Consider the following 22,939-nt stretch of genomic DNA (forward strand, 5'->3'; position numbering starts at 1 on the left):
AAGTGCTGTGGGTGACTATATATGAGTCTGGTACCCTGCAGGTAATTATCTAGAAGTTTTTAGCATATTCACAGGCAAATAATATTTTTGAAAGTGTATTTCCTTAAAAAAATCTTGCTTTGTACTTGAACCTGTTTATGTGTGCTTATGTATGTGTATGTGTGCTAAGTCGCTTCAGTCGTGTCTAACTCTTTGCGATCCTATGGACTATAGCCCACCGGGCTCTACTGTCCATGGGATTCTCCAGGTAAGAGAATGGAGTAGCTTGTCATGCCTTCTTCCAGGGCATCTCCCTTACTCAGGGATGGAACTCATGTCTGTCTCCTGCAATGGCAGGCAGGATCTTTACCTCTAGCTCAACCTAGGAAGCGCATGTCTGTGTATGTGATTGTATATATGTGTGTACATAATTCTCTCTGGTTATAATTGTATAATTAGCAGAATTGGGTTTGTATGCAATTAATATGCTACCATGTGGGGGGGGGGCAGGGGAGGCTTTCCAGGTGGCTCAGTGGTAGAGAATCTGCCTGCCAATGCAGGAGATGTGGGTTCAATCCCTGGATCCTGGAATAGGAAATGGCAACCCACTCCAGAATTCTTGCCTGAAAAATTCCATGGACAGAGGAGCCTGGTGGACTACAGTCCATGGGGTTGCAGAGTTGGACATGACTGAGCGACTCCACACACTCACACGTGTGTGCTCTTCCACTTGGTATACCTCATAGTCCATTGTTTGCAGTTTTTTTGTGTCCAGCCTATTGTTGACCCCCTAGCCTTTGGTACAGACTGACTTTTTTGACAAAGCCACTCTTTGTTTCCTGGTGTGATGCTCCAGATTTACCCTGATCACCATTACTATTATCATTCGCCGTATCGGGCTTTCTAAAGACAGATTACCACTGCTGAAAATGGTTAAATCTTGATGATCCTTGGCAAGTTTTTTTCCACGGGATAGTTAACAGAGCCTTCAAGAGTGTGTGAACTTAGCAGTGCAGACTTCTTCATCATGTGACCGTGCTTGGCACACTTGGTCCATGATGGCACAGTTCATTTGTGTAAGCAACTTGACAGATGTCCTTACTGAGGCATCAAATTGGATGGTGTCTGCTAACAAATCTAATGGGAAAAAAGAAAAGAGAATTCAAAGGATTATCTTTTTTTTTTTTAGGATTAAATTTGTGCCATTTAGCTGTTTGATACCCTGTAGTTAATGCTGCTTTATTAGAAGCCTATACAATTCTTCACATGGGTGTCAAAATAATTTCAGTGAGAATGATGTTGTGTGGACTCATCAGGCTGAAGTCTTCGTCTTGTGACTACAGATGGGTTATTGTCTGCTGTTCCACTGTCTTCCAAGCCTTTTGCTGGATGAGCGAGACTTAACAATCTCCATTAATTTGCTCTGGCACTTCACATGGTTAGTCAGGCCATGAACACGATGGTCTTTAATAATGTTTTTTTTGAATACTGCAATGCTCCTTTTCAGTTGATGTCCTTCATAAATTGTATTTGCCAAAGCTATAATTACTCATCAAGAAGCAAAAGCAAATCTACCTCCAAGTACAATGAAGATGTTCTTTTGTGAAATTATTAAGATATAGAAGTTCGACATGCAGAGTAATTTAGTTCTGCTTTATAATTATATCTTTGGGGATCCCATCTATAGAGCCTATCAAATTGGAAAGGACGGATCATCACCAGCACACCTCATAAATGACCCCTGTCTCCCAGTGACCATTTCCCCACATAGATGAGGTCTTTCTTTAAAACAGTTGAATTAGCGTGTTTCTTTCATAACATGTTTAAATACTCTTTAGAGTAGTTAACTCTGTTTCACCTATGGGTTCATTTAATTTATTTGAAACATTTTGTTTTGACTCTTGAAATCACATAGAAGAACTTTTTATCATCGAGTAGAGGATCTTGGAAGGAGCGTTAGTGAAGAGTTACCACTGAGAAAGTTTGGAAATTGACCAAATTAAGGTGACTTGTTGCTGTTCTTGTTTAGTTGCTAAGTTGTGTCCAACTTTGTGACCCCAAGGACTGCAGCACGCCAGGCTCCTCGGTCCTCCACTATCTCCCGGAGTTTGCTCAAATTCATATCCATTGAGTCAGTGATGCCTTACCATCTTGACTTAGAATGTCTAATTCAGAAATTCATATTTAGTTGATTAGTAAAATACATAAACTTGACCATGGTGCAAAGTTAGAATATTAGTTATTGTAAGAAGGATTCAGGGAAAATAAGACAGTATTGTCAATAAAGGATTTGGAACAAGGTGTCCCAGAGTGTGTTCCCACAGGGTGTTGTGGGGGAAGAAATGAAGTGTTCCACATCCAGTTTAGGTGGGGCTGGGTTTACTAGCTCCCAATTAAAGAAAAATGTCAGCTGCATCCAAATAGGAACCTTGTCATCTTTTGCATCATTTTGTCTCATGTCTTGCACATTGTAAACACATAAATATTTTCTGAAGAGTGAACTGCAGGACTTCTCACAATCTTTAATGTTACAGGGAGCCCTGTGACTCATCCAAGAGAGGGCAGTGATCCACAGCCTTTCCCAAATTTACTGGTTTTTGAAACACTTTTCCTGAAGTGCATTTTACTAGATTTAGTAAATAAGACACCCTCTGGGAAATTTAAGCTTTGAGTAAGATCATTAAAAATGAAGTTCTGAAATTGATCACTAAGTGAAATATTCAAGTTTTTGCTGCAATTGGAAGGTAATTGATACAGATTATGAGGCAGGAGGGGCTTCCCCAATGGCTCAGTGGTAAAGAATCTGCCTGCCAATGCAGCAGATGCAAGAGACAGGGGTTCGATCCCTGGGTTGGGAAGATGCCCTGGAGAAGGAAATGGCAACCCACTCCAGTATTCTTGCCTGGGGAATCTCACGAACAGAGGAGCCTATTGTCCATGGGATTGCAAAGAGTCAGACACAACTGAGCAACTGAGCAGACAAGCATGAGGCAGAAGGGATGTCAGACTTTACTGCTTGTATCTGTGTTTGGGGCAAGTTTCCTGACTCCTTAGAAGCCTCAGTGTGTTCATCTGTAAAGTAGAGGTAGTAATTTTATTTCTCTAACTGTTTGTTGGGAAAATAAATTACATTTGGCCCCACTCTGGAAATTTAAATGAAATATTAATTATGTATGTAGAGTATTTCCCTGGGTAAACCTTTATTATCACTATCATCATAAAAAAATAAGGGGTAAAATTGTTCCACTTCGGATGGGTGATTATGATACACTGAAATTAAAATATGATCACCCACCCTTCCACAAATATCGGAGGGCCTATAATATGCTACGCATTGTTAGTTCAGGCTGACAGTGGTGAACACAGTCAAGGCCCCTTCCCTCGTGGACCTAGAGTTTTTGTAATATAATGTGTTTACGGATGTCACGGTCTCTTAGAACGTAAGTCTAATCGTACACAATTCAGTTAAAGTTAATTGTTCTGGGGTCATTATATTAGAGATCTGCCCCAAATGATCACTTTTTCCTCTCAGAATCAGATCGGTTCTTACACAAAAGAAGTGCAACAAAATCCAGAGGTCATGTTTTAAAAGAAAATAAAATTAAGTTAGCATTACTTGATAAAGTAAAGCCAGTGAACATGGGATCCCGTTCTTCCTTGTCAGGTCCATCGGTGCAGATATAGCAAATAAACACACACACCCTGCAGTTAAATTTGAATCCCCCATAAATAAATACTTTTTTAATGTAAGTATACCCCAAATACTGCATGGGACATAATTATACTAAAATAAAGTGGTTTGTTTTTTTTTTTTTCATTTTTATTTTATATTGGAGTTGCAGTTTAGTCACATCCTACCTTTTTGTGACCCCATGGACTGTAGCCCACCAGGCCCCTTTGTCCCTAGCATTTCCCAGGCAAGAATTCTGGAGTGGATTACCATTTCCTTCTCTAGGGGATCTTTCCCACTCAGGGATCAAACCCACATCTCTTGCATTGACAGGTAGATTCTTTACCACTGAGCCACCAGGGAAGCCCAAATTGAAGTATAATTGACTAACAATGTTGTGATAGTTTCAGGTGAACAGCAAAGAGACTGAGCCATACATATGCATGGATCCATTCTCCCCCAAGTCCCCCTTCCATCCAGGCTGCCCCATAACATTGGGCAGAGTTCCCTGTGCCATACAGTAGGTCTTTGTTGGTTATCCATTTTAAATATAGTGGTATATTTGAAAGGGAAATTTAGCTGGGCATCCTGTTTTTTTTTTTTTTCTTCTTCTTGAGTACCCTCCAGTTCCAAACCAGAGGAGATATTTTTACCCCAAACAGAATAGAAACCTTAGCTTCCATTTGAAATGATTTATAACTCTTCCCCCCTGATCACCAAGTGTTTCCAAATTAAAAGCCATTCATTAAGGCCTTATATAGATACAAAAGATATGCAAGGAGTGCTTTGTAATGCCAGCTCAGTACTTCAGGTGAGAGCTTTTCAAATTACGTGGACCACTGGAGCCACCTGCTTGAGTAACCACGGTCGGGGCCATCCCGTGGCTCATCAACGCACCACCGTGCCTGCGTTGTTACTGATTTTTCTCATTTCTCCAGGGCAAATACTAATTAATGGATACAATTCACAGCTGATTAGCTGTAGTTTCTTCAGTAATTACATTCGCATACTAACTGTTCAGAAGAGGATTTCTAACCCAGTTCTTATTTCACTCTAAGCTTAATTTGTTTTTTGAATTGTTTAAGCCCTTCGTTTAATAGCCATTTTATTTTTCTTTGTTGTTTTAGGTGCTATTAGATAATAAGTGAGTTTAATCTTAAAAAAAAAAACAACTCTCTGATAATGAGCTGTTTGCTTTAAATGGATTTCTAATTCCCCAACAAAACCTACATTTAAATAACAGTAAAGCTGTGATACAGGCTGTTGTCAGTAGCTTGGGAGCCAAGGTTGGTACACGGAATTTACATCGTGATCCAAGCTCTCATAAATACCCTAAAAAGAACATTTGAGATGGAGGTCTGAGATCTTAATTCTAAAATCCTTCATTCAACAAAAATTCCTGTCCCTTCTCTTGCATGTATTTAACATTGTGGAAAAATGGAGTGGGGGGGAGATATGTGTATGTGCATGCACCCGCTCATGTGTTTTTTTTTAATTTTAAAATTATGTTTGAAACACTTTATTGAGGTATCACAGACATACAAAAAAACCTGTACATATTTAATGTATACAACTTGATGAGTTCGGAGATAAGTAGACATTTGTGAACCCATCACCACGTGTTTTCAATATCACATGCCTTCAGAAAAGCTAGATAAAGGGCTTTCTTAAGCGCTAACAGTACATCTTTCAGAAATCCTCATAAAGATACTTATCCAAATGAATCTGAGGGCTCCTTGTGTGAGGATGTATTTAGGTGTCGGTTTACGGGGTGGGATTTTGCTTCTGTAGACCGTAACAGCGTTCTGGAACCATTAGAGCCTTCCGTATAAATCCTGCTTAGTTCTTGGATCCCTGACATGATAAAGTAGAGCGTGTCAATCCTGCTTCTGTGCACGAATCCTACAGGTTCAGAGTTGGAGGATGAGAGCCCCTCGGAAATAAGTGTTTGGGGGAGTACTGAGAGGAGGATTTGTGGGTTTATTGTGGGTCTTTCATGTCTATATGTCTGTATTTATATTTAGTCTCTGTGTTTATCAATCTGTGTGTTTGTATCTATCTGTCTACCTATCTCCTTGGGAAAATTGTGCCTTTTACTTGAAGTAATTACTGGCTGTATTTATAATAGAGAATGGATATACATTTCGCCCTTTGGAGACCAAACCTATGTGTTATTTGATGTATGAAAGGGAGGAAATAATACACTTTATGAAAAGAAGGGCATTCTTTTACCATTTAAAAATTATGAAAATAATATAGCTCCAGATAATTATGTTCCTAGAGCCTCTCTACATTGCCAGACTGGTAACAGAAATGTTTAAAGCAACAAAAATGTGCCTTCTTAGACCATCTGAACCTGAAAATGCATTTCTGCCAAAATCCAAGTTTTACATTTTGATAACAGGTCTCTGGAAGGAAAGAGCTTATGTCTGAAATGCTGATACAGTCTTATTTGTGATGGTCTGAATGGGCTATTGTGTTAGGGAATTAAATAAAAATTGCTGTGTTCATGGGGTCCTGCTTATTTTTTAAACCTCTTTGCACTTAATGTTACACTGAGAGATTAAATACCACTATTTTCAACAGCTCCGATGGGTATAGATATCATTTTAACCTCTATTTGAAGGTTTAAAAAATATTCTTTAGTCTTATTATTTATTTATATTCATGCCACACCCTATTCAGGGGAAAATAGAATTTGAGTCCTGGGAACTGAATTCTATTCAGTTTAATTCACATTTTAATCTAGCTACACTTGTGACATTTGTTCTTGAAAAGTAAGCTATGAAGTCCCAACATGCTTTAAAAAATGTGTCAAGGTGATTTTCTTGGAAACTCTTTTCCTGCTAACCTCTGACAAATGCCAGTTCGATAAACAACACCCACTAGTGACCAGTTGGCCAAATGTTTACAGTTGTCTCCTTTCACTGTTAGTCTTGATGAGAAACAACACTATTTTCTAGAATTATCGCGTAACCTTAACTCGATGCTTTATTTTCTGAGGGAGTCAGCCGACAGAATATAGCATAGTGCTCTGAAACCTGTCACAGTTCACACTTGGTCTGAGTCAGACCACCCTTTTATCTCATCACACCAACATTCTTTCGAGATCCCATCTGAGCACTAAGTAAATCCCCAGGATTCTTTATGACACAGCATATTAACATAAAACAATGTGTTTTCTTTCAGTTTGGAAATAACAATAACTACATGAATATGGCTGAGGCAAACAACGCTTTCTTTGCAGCCAGCGAGGTAGGTGTCTGTCTTAATGTGTCTGCTCATGTTTTGTGTGTTATTTAGATCATTTAAAAGCCTTGAAGGGAAAAGCCACGTATTGAATTTATCTCACTCTCACTCTTACATGGCACGAGGTAACAACTTTGGAAGAGAAATGAGAAAAACCTATTGGAAGAGAAAATAACCTGACAAGTTTTTATCACTCGTCCGTAGGCTGTTACAAGTGTTAGTAATTCTCACTCACACACGCACACACACACACACACACATCTCTTGATGAAAAAAATAGAGGTGCAAACAGAAGTAAATATATAAGAAAAGAGAGACTATCTATCCAAACTATATTGGTGTCTAAGCAGATAGGGGTTATTTTGGAAACTAGGATGGAAGGGATTTCTAATAGAAAATATTTAAGCTTCACACAGCTCTGGGAATAATTTCATGAAGTTGCCATGGTTTGGGAATGATGCGGCAGAATGGTATTATGATTTCTTGGGTCTTCAGTGGGTGTGATGTAAAATGAGGGTTTTTTTGTTAGATTCCCACAGCTGAGTATACCGCTGTGCACATAGTGCCTGCTAAGTTGCTTCAGTCCCATCTGACTCTTGGTGACCGCACCGCATGGCTGTAGCCTGCCAGGCTTCCCTGTCCATGGAATTCTCCAGGCAAGAATACTGGAGTGGGTTGCCATTTCCTTCTCCAGGGCATCTTCCTGACCCAGGGATCAAACCCGTGTCTCTTATGTCTCTTGCATTAGCAGGCGGGTTCTTTACCTCTAGCACCACCTGTGCTCAGTAAATATGTGTTGAATGAATGAATGAATGAGCATGTGCCAAGACTCCGTCAGGGCTAGGAAAGTAGAGGGATGGAATCAAAAGGCAGCACCATGGTGGGAAACCATGAGATTGTGTGAAGGTTGTCAGTGCATGTGGAATGAACATATTTTTGTTGCTGTTTTCACTGCATTCCTTACTCTGTGACTTGAGGCTGCTCCCTGGTCTCACTGGCCTACCCTCCAGAAAAAAAAACTCCATCTTGATTAGATCAAGAAATGGTTTCCTGAAAGTGATGGACTGTGTGAGATTTAAGGAAACAAAAACAAGCAGAAGTGAAATTGGTCCACATGGAACATTTCTTCTTGCAATGCCCATAATAAAAACTCTTCATTTTCCAAATACATTCAAATATAGGAAACTGAACCAGCTTGACCCCAGAGAATGAAAATCATAATGGCTTCATAAATGATCTCCTCCGTTACAGGGAGGCAAGTGGTATGGAAGAAATGAACTTGGCAAAATTAGTAGAAAAAGTGGGGAATCAAAAATTAAGAGTATCTGTAGATTAATCATTTTTGCAGTGACCGTCATCTCTCTAACCAAGAAGACTGCCTAGATAAGGGAATATTGTTTGGCACTGGCTGCTGTGTTGTTTGTGATAATGAGCACAAACCCCATCTGTAAGGACAACATGATGCTTCATTCTGTAGGATTTTTTTCCCTACATTTGAATCAAACATTGATGAAAGCTCTAGTGCCAGCAGCTGTTCAGAGACAATTTAATTCCAGCTGTGATAATTCACCGTGTCAGACATTGGCTGTTATATGTTGATACAACAGTTCTCCAAATTTGCATTTTTATCAAAAGGAACAAATGTTTTGAACATTTCAGTACAGATGGTATTTAACCATGTACATACTACTTTAACGTGTACAAGGTAAACACTGAAAAGTCAATATCTGTAAAAAGTAATTATATAAACTCTAACTGATTAACCTGATATTGGTCATATGGCGTAGTTGCAGAAGTCAGTGTCTTTTTTTGGTTGCTGCCATACTTGGTTATTTTTATTATCTCAGATAACCAGTGCTTTGATTACTCTTTTCTCTAAGGAATGTTTAATTTTATGTTTCATGGATTACCTCTCTTTAAAAGTCATTTAGGGTTTTAGCATTTTCTTAGTTATATAATATAACGTTATGGTGTTGTTTTATTAGATTATGAAATAGTAATATATTGAATTCTAGGTCAAAATTAATTTCTTTAAAAAATATACTGGAGGGACATATTATATGTAAGATCTCTTTATACCTTAACAAAAATAAAAATGAAAATCTCCTTAATTTTAACTGCCTAGCAAAAGACATGCTTTATGTTCAAGTTTAAAAAATAATCTTATGTAATGATTTCACTGTACATCTTTTCTTGAGCAAAAAATAAAGCCCAAGTTAACGTTAATACACTACATTATAGTATGTACCTAATTTCCCAATCACTTCATTAAAAGCATTAAAAGTAAATTTATTTGGTTTTTTTAACGTTTTAATGAGTGCAAACTCATTCAGGAAGACTTTAGGTTTGATGCTGTGAAGTCAAAATTGTGCCTGAAACTGATTCCCTTCCCATAGGTATCGCCCAGTAGATAACACTATGGGGACCAGGATGCTCTGAGTTTGAAATTCACACATTTGCTTTATGTTTTCTGTCTGTGTCATGATTACCCTGACCATTTTTAAAGTACTTTAAATATTTATTGAAATAATATTTCAAGTGTTAATTACAGTGGTAATGAAAACAGCCAAATGCCACATATCAAGAATGAGTGTTTATCCGTATTGTTAATGTGATATGTTAGATTTCATTAAGCAGTAATGGGGTAGCAAATGAGTCACAAATTACAGTTGCATCTGTTACTAGACCACATTAGTGCCAAAATAACAGCAAATGCAGCCATAGGGTTACATTCATTAGCCAGCCACGCTTGTGGCCAATTCATCCTTTGTGTTTGAGAACTCGGGGTACCGCAATCAGAAACTGACATCTTTGGGGAGTCGTTCTTGGAATCAATATGTCAGAAAATCTAATATTTCACTCTAGCTTTCAAATGTGCTGTTGTACTCTCATGTTTTGCATCTGCTGAATCTGCTGAGAAGTTGTCCAGCCATGGACACCCATAGCTTGTGACTTCTTTATTTCTGGTGAGATACAAATAGTAGTTGACAGGTTCTATAGACAAGAAATGGTGTGTGTGTGTGTGTGTGTGTGTTTTCTCCCCTTGGGTTTGTTTCTGTTTTCTTTCAAATGGTTATTAAGTTACATCATCATTGATAGCTTGAAGAAGGATGATTTTCAGCTCTTAATTAGTTTTCTTAACCAATTATAGCAGATTCAAATTATCTTGCACCAATTCATTCTTCAAAAAAATACTATTAATAATAAATGAACTATAATGTTGACCCTCTGAGCTGGAAATAAAAAGTATCTGAGTAACTGCTTCACCCTACCAAAAAGAATATTCTAGACATTGACCCCGCTTCCCACAAAATCGAAGTTCTATTTTAAGAAAGATAGTTCATGGGGTTTGGCAGGCAGCTCTAATTTGCACCCCAAGGTCCTATGTGAAAATACTATCTTTAAGGGTCTAAGTAGCACTGAAAAAAGTAGTGCATTATTTACTTAGGTCTTGAGAAATAACACTAAGTACTTGAGTAACATCCATGGAATTAGTACATTTCTGTCAATATATCTCTGTGCTCCTTCTATGGCCTTTTAAAACTGAAGACCGGAAGAGAAGTGTTCCGATAAATACAAATCAAAATCTTCCTGTAAAAGAAAATTCTCCTTTTTCTTTGAATAAAAGCCCTAGATATATATGCTCTGATGATCCTTATATAAAATGCTTTATAACAAACAGTAACAACTTCCATGGAAGCAGGCATTGCACTTGAGAATATACCAATAAGGAAATTAAAAAAGCAAACCATACATTCAGCATCACTTGTTTTGTATGTTGTGGCAGAAAGTAAATATGTGTAATGTTCACTTCCGGATTAATGTTGTGTGTGCGCTCCACAAAATTGTCAGCATTTGATGAAGCATGTGGATAATGTAAGCGTTTGAGCTGTTTCACTAACATATCAATAAAGTGGCAATTTGTTATATAGCCAACTCTAATGTCGTTGGTGCTCCAACTAACAACAAAGACAGATGTTGCTAATTAAGTACGCATTAAAAAACTGTTAATACTGATACTCCATTAAAACCATATGATAATGAGACTTAAATCTTTAATCAGAATGATCAGCAAAACTTTATATATGGAAATCTGTGTTTAAGATGTTTTCATTTGAGAAATAAATATTTGGTCTAGCTGTGTAGTGTTTTCATGTGACATCGTTCTTTTTCCCTCCAAGGAGAAATAAGATCTAGGAACAGAAAATGAAGGTATCTGTGTTTTGTTTCCTTTTAGCAGACATTCCATACACCAAGCCTCGGGGATGAGGAGTTTGAAATACCCCCCATCACGCCGCCTCCAGAGTCGGATCCCGCCCTGGGCATGCCTGACGTCCTCTTGCCTTTTCAAGGCCTCAGTGACCCGTTGCCCTCCCAGGGAAGTGAATTCACGCCCCAGTTTCCCCCTCAAAGCCTGGATCTTCCTTCCATAACAATCTCAAGAAATCTCGTGGAACAAGATGGCGTGCTTCATAGCAGTGGGTTGCATATGGTAGGCAGCAAATTTACTGCTCAAAAGTGTTTTACTTATCGTTTGAACTTCGCAGGGTAAAGATCCGAGAGCCCGTGTTCTGAAACCTGCTCATGCCTGTCTACTGGTGGACATGCAGATTGTTCCTCTTGGTGCCATTTAAAGGCAGATAGTGGAGCAGTCCCCTGGTGGTGGACAAGATGGCATTGGGTTGGTTGACTTGAAAAAAGGAGGACCGCACAAGATCCTCTGGTTTGAATTGATTTTTTAAAGAAGTCTGACTCATTGGTTTGAAAGCAGCCAATCTTCCCTTGCTTTTGGTTTAACAAAGATGTGTCCTTGAGTTGAAAGTTTGCCCAGCAGAGTTTTTAAAAAAGGGAACCCTTACCAGAGCCCAGGTCTTTTGCATTTGTTGGATTAAATCATCATGTTTATGATATGTGATTTACTCCTACCTGAAATGAAATATCAAACTGTGATACAGAGAAAGGGAAAAGAATAATTGTTTATAACCAGCAGAGGAAAGTATAGAGCGGGTTATTTTGTGAAATATACCTAACTGTGTTATTTATTGTTGTGGACATCAAATAAGGCACTCCAGAGAGCCAAAATTACTAATGCAATAATTTTGGTTCTGTTTTTCTTGGTGTGCAATTATAGTTAGCAATCACCAGAGTAAATCTACTTAAGTATTTTAAACTCTTCCACTAGGGCTGTTTTTTTCCCTACCATAGTATATAAGGCATTGGGTGTCTATCTAGGTGAAGTACGAAGCAGACGTTTTAAAACAAGATTAATAGTTTATAGGTTTTTTTTCCTTAAACCCCGATAAAATGAAACAGATGTGTTGGTATAACAAAAAACAAATCCTATTGCTTGTTTACATATTTCTCTGCACATTATGACCATGCCAGTGATGTTTATTGGTTTCATTGTTAATTCCCCAGATAACAGCAGATGATTGCAAAATCTGTAGTGGATTAGCAGTGCAAAGATTCAGTGTGCTCTCTGAAATATAAGATTACTTTCCCAAATAGGATTGCAGCAACATAATTTTCTTTGCCTGTGATCTTTTGTGTTTGAGCTGAACATCAGGGTTTTTATTTTTACTTTTTTGTCAGAAAAGAGTGCAAGGAACAGTCGGGAAATGGTCATTAAGTATTCATAAATGTTCCTCGCCATCTCAAATAATTGTTTCCTGTGGACTTTCTTGCATTTTTGTCCCTTTGACACTGGAAGGGAGGGTTCTGTCCTCTGTTTCTCTACAATCAGCCTTGCAATGTTGTGCCTGGAAAATAATAAAAATAAAAAGGGTGTTTAGTTGCCAAGGGAGTTTGCCCAGGGTTCACCATTATTCATAGATGCTCAGCGAGGCTCATTTAAGTTAGGGAAATAGTTAAAAGACCATATAATGCATGCTAAAATGTGTGCTTTATTAAATTGGTAAATATTTATTAATAATATAAGAATCTGCCTTTAAATTAAACATCTGATGAATTACCTTGCCTTAAAGCTATAAAACTGTTATTGCTGCTATAAAAAAGTGTAAAGGAGGCATTTTGACTATGAAATTTCATTTCATGGTCAATTGAATTTACTATATTGGAAAGAACTAAAGATGGAATCATAAAATAATTATGATATTCACATACACTTAAAGAACAATGCTTTCATGGAGTGGCGTTGGGAGAGAGGACTCAATTTTTAATGCTTCTTTTGTAATGTATTGCTAATCACTCACGCAGTTGAATTATTTCATTGATTTTTAAAAGTAGAAGTCCTTTAGCTAAGTGGAAACGGTTGTCATGGTGTTTATGTGGACCTCATCGCATTTACTGGTGCCTTTCTGAAGTTTTGCTGAACCTGAATGATATTTATTTTGGCTGGAAACAAACTAATCTTGTTGAAAATTCGAGTAGAATTTCACCTTGAAGAAATGTCATGGGATTTTAAATCACGAATGTTGGAAAAAATAAAATGTACCAGGACAGAATTACGATGAATACAATGTGTCGTTGGCTTTGTTCTATGTACTACCTGACATGTTCACCTATAAACTTGAATTCAGAATCGCCAGAGGCATGGTTAAAAATAGGTTATGTCAAGGTTCTTCTATATTTCCCTCCGGGTACCGAGGTGGCTGGCGACATCGTAATGCTCCACAGCAGCTCCTCGGAGATTTCCCTCAGGAAGGTCACCAGAAAAATAATAAATAATACTTTATACATCATGCATTCAGTTTCCCAGTGTGCACTGGCTATTTTGTACCTTATGCAACTAAGAAGTTTTATTATCCAAATGAATATGGCTGTCGGTTAAGAATTGCTATGGTAAATTAAGACTATCATGTAAGAAGAAAAGCCAGCTTGTTTATGTAGTATTGAACCAGCTTTTCTTCAGAGCCTCATTGGTTTTCCTTTAGAGAGTGACAGTTTGTCACATTACTGATTAGCTGCATTTTGTTGGCAACATGTTTATCTTCTTTAAATTTCTGCCATTATATTTAAAAAACAGAAAGCAGGAATGAAAAAGAAAAGGAGGGGGATTAAAAAGAGTCTGATGATTAGCATTCCCATTTCAAAATATGCAAATAATGCCCTGGTATTCAAAAGCGAATTGTTGAAAAAATTGAAATCTGATGCATTTGTGACTTCAAAGAACAACCTTGATTTGCTTGTTGTGGCTATGTGTATTTTCAAACAGGATGTGGTTGGCAAGTCAAAATCAACAGTCATAGTTTGGTTAAAAATTCTTTTTACCTCTAAGCATTATTGTCAGTTCAGATGATCATCTGGAAATTATTTTAATCTACAAAAGATGGCAATCCTAAAAATCTACAACATGCGCTCCAAAGGGTTTCTTTTTTTTTTTAACACCTCTCTATAATCTGCCCAGCCTGCTGAGTAGCGTTGACATCAGTAGTACATCAATTTCAGAAAGTGGATTATTTTTACTAGACAGCTATTGTGACATATTGGGTCAGTCATAAATGAAAGATATTCATGCAAGCATGCAATACTTGTAATGAAGTCTCACTCTGACCTTCTGTATGATTGATTCTGTAATTTAGTTTTCTCAGGCAGTGCCTGAAATGAAATGAAATCATGTTGAACAAGTTTTGAATACCCACAGTGCACCAGGAGAAGAAAAATCTGCAGCCCTAGAGGCTTGAGAGAGAGCAGCTGAACGATTTATCTCTATGCTATTATAGCCTTTGCCAGCATTCAACATTTCTTTTTTTTTTTTTTTCTTATTTGGCTTAAGTACTTAATTCTGCAGGTAGCTGTAAATGGGAAAATAAAATGCTGTTCAGATTTAAAATGACAGGACAGGAGTATGTGCAGGGGACTGATAAAATATCTTGAATGGAACTGACCTTTCATGTAGCTGAAAGTTACTGGGGGATTCATCCTCATAATTACCATATAGATTATTTTTATTTCTTTCCTGCAATGAAACATTTCAGAGAGCAGTAGTGCTGATTGAATGAAAATTGAACTTGTTAACATTCTTTTCAGCTTAGCCTGTTGTACATAACAGAAGGTTAGCTTTGATGAATTTCAAAATTCTCTTTGATATCCAAGAAACAGACAGTAAAATAATTGTCTCTAGTCTGATATTTTAGATGCCCCCCCAAGAGAATTTATAAAACACATTGATAATTCACATACTTTTTCCTTGTGCATTATATTTCATGTTTGAAAGACCATTTTCTGTTTGATATTTGCTTTGGACTTAATTGTGATAGCATATATTTATAGAAAATACTCCTGGTGCTTTGGTAATATCAAACATAGTATTAGAAAATTGAAAATGATGGAAGTAAGGGAGGTAAATTTGAGTATGGTAGTCTCTGTACTTGTTAAAGAAAGAGAATAAGAGAGAAAAAAAAGTCCTATAGAAGACATGCACACAGAGAAGAAAAAGTAGCAGCTTTTAAAATATTCATAAAGCTCTTAAGACATAATCCAGACAGACATCATTTTTGATTAGAAAAATGGAAGTGTATCAAAATAATTCTAAAATTACCAGGCTTGTTTTACAAATTTTTATTTTTCATATAGTCATTTAGTATGTGTCTAATTCTGGATTATTTTTATTTTCACAAAATAACTTTCATGCCATTTTTGTACTTTCCAAAATCTTAAGAGAAATAGCCGACTTTCAATTAATACATTGTTTTAGCAGTGTTGCTTAATGTGTTACAGATAAAACAGTTATTTCATGGGTCATTAATGTGTTTAATGCGTGGAACGTTCTATTAAAACAAGCCCTTATTATTGTTATGGACATGTTCATTGCTATTGTCAATAGAAGCAGCAAAGCTAAATTCCACTGAACGATTACCATTTAGCCACTGGAGAGGACCAACAATTTTTCATACAAATTGAACGATTACTTCAATAATGTTTATTTTTGGTCAAGTGTGGTCAAAACATTTTCTTATTGTAAGTTAACAGTAGAAAAAGCACGTCTTACATAAGCAAAATGACTCACTTTGAATGTAGTGGAACCCATCTCTTCAAAGTCCAAATTATAAAATGAAACCATATTAACTCTAGCACACATTTACTGAGCACCTACTAAGTGCTATATATTCTTAATCATTAGAGACTGACCACTTATAAATTGAGTTTTTGGTTAGCAGTGTCTCTTCCATGTAATACCAAAATGCAGAGTCTGATGACTGCTTCATTGTGGCATGTTGTCCAGAGTCGAGTTTAGTTTAGCTGTTACTACACCTTGACAATCATCTGCTCAACATACCAAGGCCACAGACATTTGAAAAGCTGCCTTTCTTGGTAGAGCAAATAACCTTGTACCATGCATGGCTCTAAGTACCTACTGACCCTGAACATTGGAGTGTTCTCTTTGAGGCTGAGTTAACTTTAGGATCATGTTTTTGTTTTTAAAAGGATCATGTATTGAAGGAGGGGCATGTTCCAAACTTCTACTAAACCCAATTAGCTGTTGTGAAGGGCAACCTCTGATGACCTGGCTGGTTTATCACATTCAAGGAATCACGTTATTAAAAAGTTAACCTATGATTTATTTCCCTGTGTCTCATTTTGAACATGTAATCTACAGTTATAATCTTTTGTAGCATTGACAGTACTTCCCTGTGAGTTAGGGACAGTAGACAGACCATTTTACAAATTTTTATTTATGTATTTATTTGATTTTTGGCCGCACTGAGTCATTGTTGCTGCTTGTGGCCTTCCTCTCTGCAGTGAGCAGGGTCTATTCTCTAGGTGCGGTGTGCAGGCTTCTCACTGCAGTGGCTTCACTTGTTGCGGAGCATGGGCTCTAGGGTGCGTGGATTTCAGTAATTCCAGCGCATGGGCTTAGTTGCCCTGTGGCATGTGGGATCTTCCTGCACCCAGGATTGAACTGGACTTGCTTGCATTGCAACGTGGATTCTTGACCACTGAACCACCAGTGTGTGTGTGTGCTCAGTCGTGTCCGACTGCGACCCCATGGACTGGAGCCCACCAGGCTCCTTTGTCCATGAGATTTCCCAGGCAAGAATACTGGAGTGGGTTGCCATTTCCTCCTCCAGGGGATCTTCCTGACCCAGGGATCAAACTCACGACTTCTGCATCTTCTGCATTGGCAGGAGTATTCTTTACCACTACCCCACCTGGGAGGCCCCCTGGACCACCAGAAAAGCCCTCAAACAATTTTTAGAGGGATGAGAGTTACTCCTGTACTGTTGTCTCACTTTATTTTATTCACAGCCCTTGTTGCCCTTAGAGACCGTCTTCTTTGCTTGTTTAAGGCCTGTCCTCCCCTCCTTGCATGCCTTGTTTGCTACTAGTTCATCCTGAGACCTAGAAGTGTCTGGGCTGAAACACACAAGGCTCTCAATAAATATTTTGTTGAATATATGAATGAATGAAAGGATCATGAGAGAATATTTATTGGTTAATAAGAGTGTACTTTGAATACTAAATAAAAATGGAGGGGAAGGGGGTTTAAAACATCAACAGCTGTAAAAATAGAATTAATCTTTAAAGTTTTAATTTAGGATCAAATAAAATCAATATAGAGCTGACTGCTTGGTAAAACAAAGGAGTTAGGGGTTGTATGAGAAAATACCATTGTTTTATTATAAACTCTTGAAATTTTTACTTTGCTGAGAAGCTATTAATTAACTTTGGGGAAGACTGTTTTTCACAAAACTTTCATGTGTAGGTATATTTGATTATAACCCTGAGAGTAGTTATTAAGTAAAAATTATCTATTTCAGTGTAGATATTTTGATGAATATAAAGTTTATGGTATGTAGGTCTGTAATTATCATTGGTATGCATCTGGCACAACTTTATTTGTTTGAGGTTCTATGTGGGTTAGGAATACACTAGTTATACCTAAGTATTGATTAATTGCTTATCTGCAAATAAAATTTTAACATTGCTATAGAATATAACTAAACAATTGAGCTTAAAATTATTGGATTTCCTATTTGTAGTTCTCTGATATTTATAAATAGAAAGCAATTTTTATTACTGATAATTGTTTAACTACTCCATTTCTTAAGAAATATTGATTAAAATAACACACTGTGAAAATTTATTTAGTCACACTCTCTAATATGTTTGGACTGTTTGCTTCTTAATTAGATGTTCTCCTTTATTATGAAAACCTAAGGTTGAATTGTTACTGAGAATATCTGTAAATGCAGATGGAAGATGCATTAAATACATTTGGATCTTAGATTTTTAATATTCCTTTTGATAAAATCCTTTGGCTTACTTTCAAAGACGGAAGTAAGCACCATTGTACTGAGTAACAATCGATAAAATAGAATAATGTGTGATACTTAAAATCATAAAATCTACTTGAATATATTTTACTTTGTAAAAGAAACAGGAAACCAATACAGGAGGATGTATGATTATGTATCACCAAGTGTATATCACAAAGATAAATGTCAGGCATGGGAAGGAAAGAGAAATTTACTCTGAGAGGACTTTGTGGAAGGACTGGTCCTTATGGGCCTGAAAGTAGGAGTGGAAAAAAATTTGAATATGTAAAGGAAGTAGAATTTTCTTGGCTAAGGTAGTAAGAGCAAACTGCTTCCATTCCCCTCCCCATCCCCTCAAACCCCATATATCTTATAGGAAGTATGGACATGGTAACATGCCATCGTGATTTACACAGGAGGGACATTTTTCAACTTTTCATTCTCTTTCAGTCTTGATTAAATCAAGGAGGCAGTCTCAGTTTGCGGCTAATTAGTCTTTCACATCTCTCTTTCATCCTTTTTCAAAAGGAGAATGCAGAACCCTGGCCCCAAATCTTAGGCAGATCCCCATATTTAGATGGACTGTGTTGTTATTTGCTTGACTTGGTATTTACCTGGCATTCCAATGATCATGGTGATTCCAGTTTTTAATTTATGCTAGCGAGCTGAAGTTTTCTTTTTAATATAAAATTATTCAGATTTTTAGCCATTCACTTCAATGATTAATGTTCATTAATAAACTGGATTTCAGGCAATTGAAGAAAACAAGGGACCACTACCCAAAACATCCATTCCTTGGTTTCCTTTTTTAAAAAACAAGCAACAAAGAGGCTCTTTCATCAGGTGGAGAGAGGAGCAAGTCTCAGCTAAGCACTCTGCCCATGAAGACGTAGACAAACCATCAAGGGATCATTGCCCAAAGACTTTGTTGAGTTGTATTTATAGGCAAGTAGAAGGCAGTGTGCTTCCCGTTAGAAGTCTGTGATCTGCCCATTCTGAATGATTTCTCTGGTTGCAAAAATAAATCCTTGAGTACTCTTCAAATCATACTACCATATGACTCAGCAGTCCCAATCCTGGGCATATACCCAGAGAAAACTATAATTCAAAAAGATACGTGCACCCCATGTTCATTGCAACATTATTGATAATAGCCAGGACATGGAAGCATGTCCATCAACAGAGGAATGGATGAAGAAGACACATGTATACAATGAAATACTACTCAGCCATAAAAAGGAATGAAATTGTGCCATTTGTAGAGACGTGGATGGACCTAGAAACTGTCATACAGAGTGAAGTCAGAAAGAGAAAAACAAATATATTAACACATATGTGTGGAATCTAGAAAAATGGTATAGATGAGCTTATTTGCAAAGCAGAAATAGAGACACAGACATAGAGAACGAATGTATGGATACCAAGGCGGGGGAGGGAGTGTGTGGGATGGATTGGGATTGACATATATATACACTACTATATACAAAATAGATAACTAATGAGAATCAAAAAACATAAAAGAGCCTGGTCTTTTAGGAGCTATCATACATATTTTATTGATTTACACTTTAATTTTTATTAGAAAATTAAAATTTATGGCTTCCCTGATAGCTCAGTTGGTAAAGAATCCACCTGCAATGCAGGAGAGCCTGGTTCAATTCCTGGGCTGGGAAGATCCCCTGGAGAAGGGAAAGTCTACCCACTCCAGTATTCTGACCTGGAGAATACTTTGTGTCCAAAGAGTTGGACACAAGTGGGAGACTTTCAGTTCACATTTTATTAGTAAATTAAAAATTGCTTCATTTACAAAAAAAAAAAGTTCATACCAATTAACAAAATAAGTTGAGGTGTTAGGCTCTTTATACTATTTATAATTAAATCCAAGTTGTCCACAATTGATGGGTTGCCCATGAAGTACAATCAGTTAATATTTATTGGGATGAATGACATCAATAAATAGGTACCAAGCTTTTAAATTTTCAGTGGCTTCCTTCTCCATTGTGAATAAAATCCAGAATGGATTATAGATCCATTACTTACGGCCATTACTTGTTCTCCAGCTTCACAGAGAGCCTTGCTTTTCCTGGGCAGTGACATGGACCTCTTCTTTACTTATCCATCATGTGCTTCGTTAGGGCTTCCTAAGTGGCACTGGTGGTAAAGAACCTGCCTGCCAATGCAGGAGATGTAAGAGACGCGGGTTTGATCCCTGAGTAGGGAAGATCCCCTGGAGGAGGACATGGAAACCCACTTCAGCATTCCCACCTGGAGAATCCTTTGGACAGAGGAGCCTGGTGGGCTGTAGTCCATAGGGTCGCAAAGAGTCGGATGCGACTTAGTGAGCACACACGCATGTGCTTCCTTATGCCACGGGACTTTGTACATGTTCTTCTCTGCATACAATGCTCTTCCTCTTTTCTAGCTCTGTTAGCTTCCACTCATCCTTTACAACTCAGCCCAGTGGGTCACCTCTGCAGGGGAGCATCCCCCAATTTTCCTACCTCACCTGATCTGGCTCATCCCCATCTCTCCCAAATCCATTGCATTTCGCTGTTCACCTTGCCTACTCGCCTCCCGCCTCTCCTGGCCTCCTCATTTCTCAAGCATGACAAGCCTTCTCCCATCTCAGACTTTGCGCATGCTCTTCCCTCTGGCTGGAACATACTTTCTCCTCATTTCTTTTTTTTTTTTTTTTTTTTTTTCTCCTCATTTCTTGATGGACTTCTTCTTACTGTTTAGGTATCGGCTCAAAAGTCAACTTGGCGAGGCCTTTCCTACTGACCAAATCAAATGTAGCTACCCTCTCCTGAATAATTTTTTTTTTTGCATAGCCTCTTTATTTTTCCACAATATTTATCACAGTTTGAATCTTTTTTATGCACATATGTTCTATTTTCACAGACAGAACCTAATTTTGGACACCCCCTTTTTTTCCCCCACAAGAAGATGATTTCTGTCATATTTCTCTAACAAAAATCATTTTCAAATAGGGCATTGCAGATTTTGTCCATCAGGGAACTTTGCTGTGTCTGGAGACATTTGGATGTCACAGCTTGGTGGGGAGGGGCGGTTACTGGCACACAGTGGATAGAGACCAGAGATGCTATTAAGCATTTACAATGCTCAAGACGCATTGCAAGCCAAGGATTTGATGCATCTGCCCAACAAAGAATTATCCAGTCCAAAATGTCAATACTGCTGAGGTTGACAAGCTCTTAACTAATATTATCAGTTAGAAGACAAGAGTGAGATAAGAAGAAAGAAGGAGTTGCTTTCCAATGATGAACAATTTAGGAAATGATACAAGTGAACTCTCTATATAAAACATAATTGTATGAAGAGTCAAAAGAGCTACCCACATTCAGTGCTTCTTGTTGGATGTGATAATTGCATCTCTTATAACCCAGTAGTTGCTTTGCCTTTCAGTGATCATTGGTAAATCTTTCAATGCTTAATTTTAATAAGTAAGATTAATGATTTACAAAAACACATTAAATTTCTTAGGGCTATATCCATGGTTATACATTTCCACCTCATGTCATTGGTGGTGGTGGTGGTGGGTTAGTCGCTAATTCATGTCTGACTCCATGGACTGTAGCCTGCCAGACTCCTCTGTCTATGGGATTTCCCAGGCAAAAATACTGGAGTGAGTTGCCATTTCCTTCTCCAGGGGATCTCCCCAACCCAGGAATCGAACCCACATCTCCTGCATTGCAGGCAGATTCTTTACTGACTGAACCATCAGGGAAGCCCTCTCATGTCATTACTACTAGGAAAAATGGTGAGCTATTTTGGAGGAATATATATGAATTATTCTTGCCTACACTTTTTTATAGTATTAACAAATTCATTAGTCCATTCTAAATTTTGTCTAAATAGAGTCATGTTTAAAAGAATCACATGGTAATTTTCTAGTTTTGAAAGATATGCGCATTGGTATATTGGTGTCTCTGGCCTGGCACACAGTAAGTGCTCAATAAATACTTTTCAACTGAGCTGACATCTTTTCTTCTTAAGTAGAAATCCTAAGATCACAGGAGGTTTTTTTTAAGGTTACTTTTTGAAATAGAAAATGATTGGAGCTGTTAAGGATCACCAGGTTCCCCAAGGAGGTTGTTAATAATTGGTGACCCTAAAGGAACTTGAATCTCTAAAGAGATACTTTGACCATTAATCTTATACTATAATCCTCACACATAGGAAGTTATTATCAGATAACAATGGACCATGGTAGATGCTAGCACATTTTGTTGCATTGATTATGTGGTTCACAGGCTACCTGACAATACTTTAGAGGTCCTTGGTGTATGGTCCTGTGGGAGATAAGAAAAGTGGGCCAGCATTGTTTGGATTTGAAGACCACGTGGATGGCTCTAAGTTTTGGCAAGATCTTGGCCCCACCACCACCAGTATGCTTTGGGAGTGGTTTTCACACTGGCCCCACTTCAGAAACCACCTCCCCACCCCTTTTTTAGTGAAATGAGCCTCAATTTGTATAAAACAAATAACAATGGAGTTGCTTTTGTTAAAGGAGGATGGTGATGGTACAGAGTTCAGAGCCCATGCATCTCTCACTCTGTCAGTACAAGCTTCCACCGGTTGTGGCACCATGGCTCCTTTGTTGTGTTGTTGTTTAGTTGCTAAGTCAAGTCTGACTCTTTTGCCACTCCATGGTCTGTAGCCCGCCAGGCTCCTCTGTCCATGGGACTTAAAGAAGGGTTTCTCCATCAATCAATCACCCCAGCTACCTCTGTGGCTTAGGGGATCCTTCTTATCGAAGAATAGATACAATAGTATCTAATTCAGGAAGTTATTTAGAGGA

General features: G+C 37.8%; 1 protein-coding gene across 11 annotated transcripts in view; it reads left to right on the top strand.

The window, feature by feature from the left end:
• Positions 1-22,939, top strand: part of TOX3 (TOX high mobility group box family member 3) — a 118,858-nt gene that overhangs the window by 79,021 nt on the left and 16,898 nt on the right. For 3 of the 11 annotated variants that reach the window (XM_081505830.1, XM_081505835.1, XM_081505832.1), the window contains 2 exons: positions 6,839-6,904; positions 11,136-11,390. In XM_081505830.1, coding sequence (XP_081361956.1) covers positions 6,839-6,904; positions 11,136-11,390 — 321 coding nt within the window. Of the gene's footprint in view, positions 1-1,729; positions 1,984-6,838; positions 6,905-11,135; positions 11,391-22,939 lie in introns of those variants that run through there. The other 8 variants (XM_081505831.1, XM_081505838.1, XM_081505834.1 and 5 more) reach the window with 5 other exon arrangements.

This window comes from Giraffa tippelskirchi, chromosome 7 (assembly GCF_054371585.1).
Source record: "Giraffa tippelskirchi isolate mGirTip1 chromosome 7, T2T-mGirTip1v1.2.pri, whole genome shotgun sequence".
NCBI lineage: Eukaryota > Metazoa > Chordata > Mammalia > Artiodactyla > Giraffidae > Giraffa > Giraffa tippelskirchi.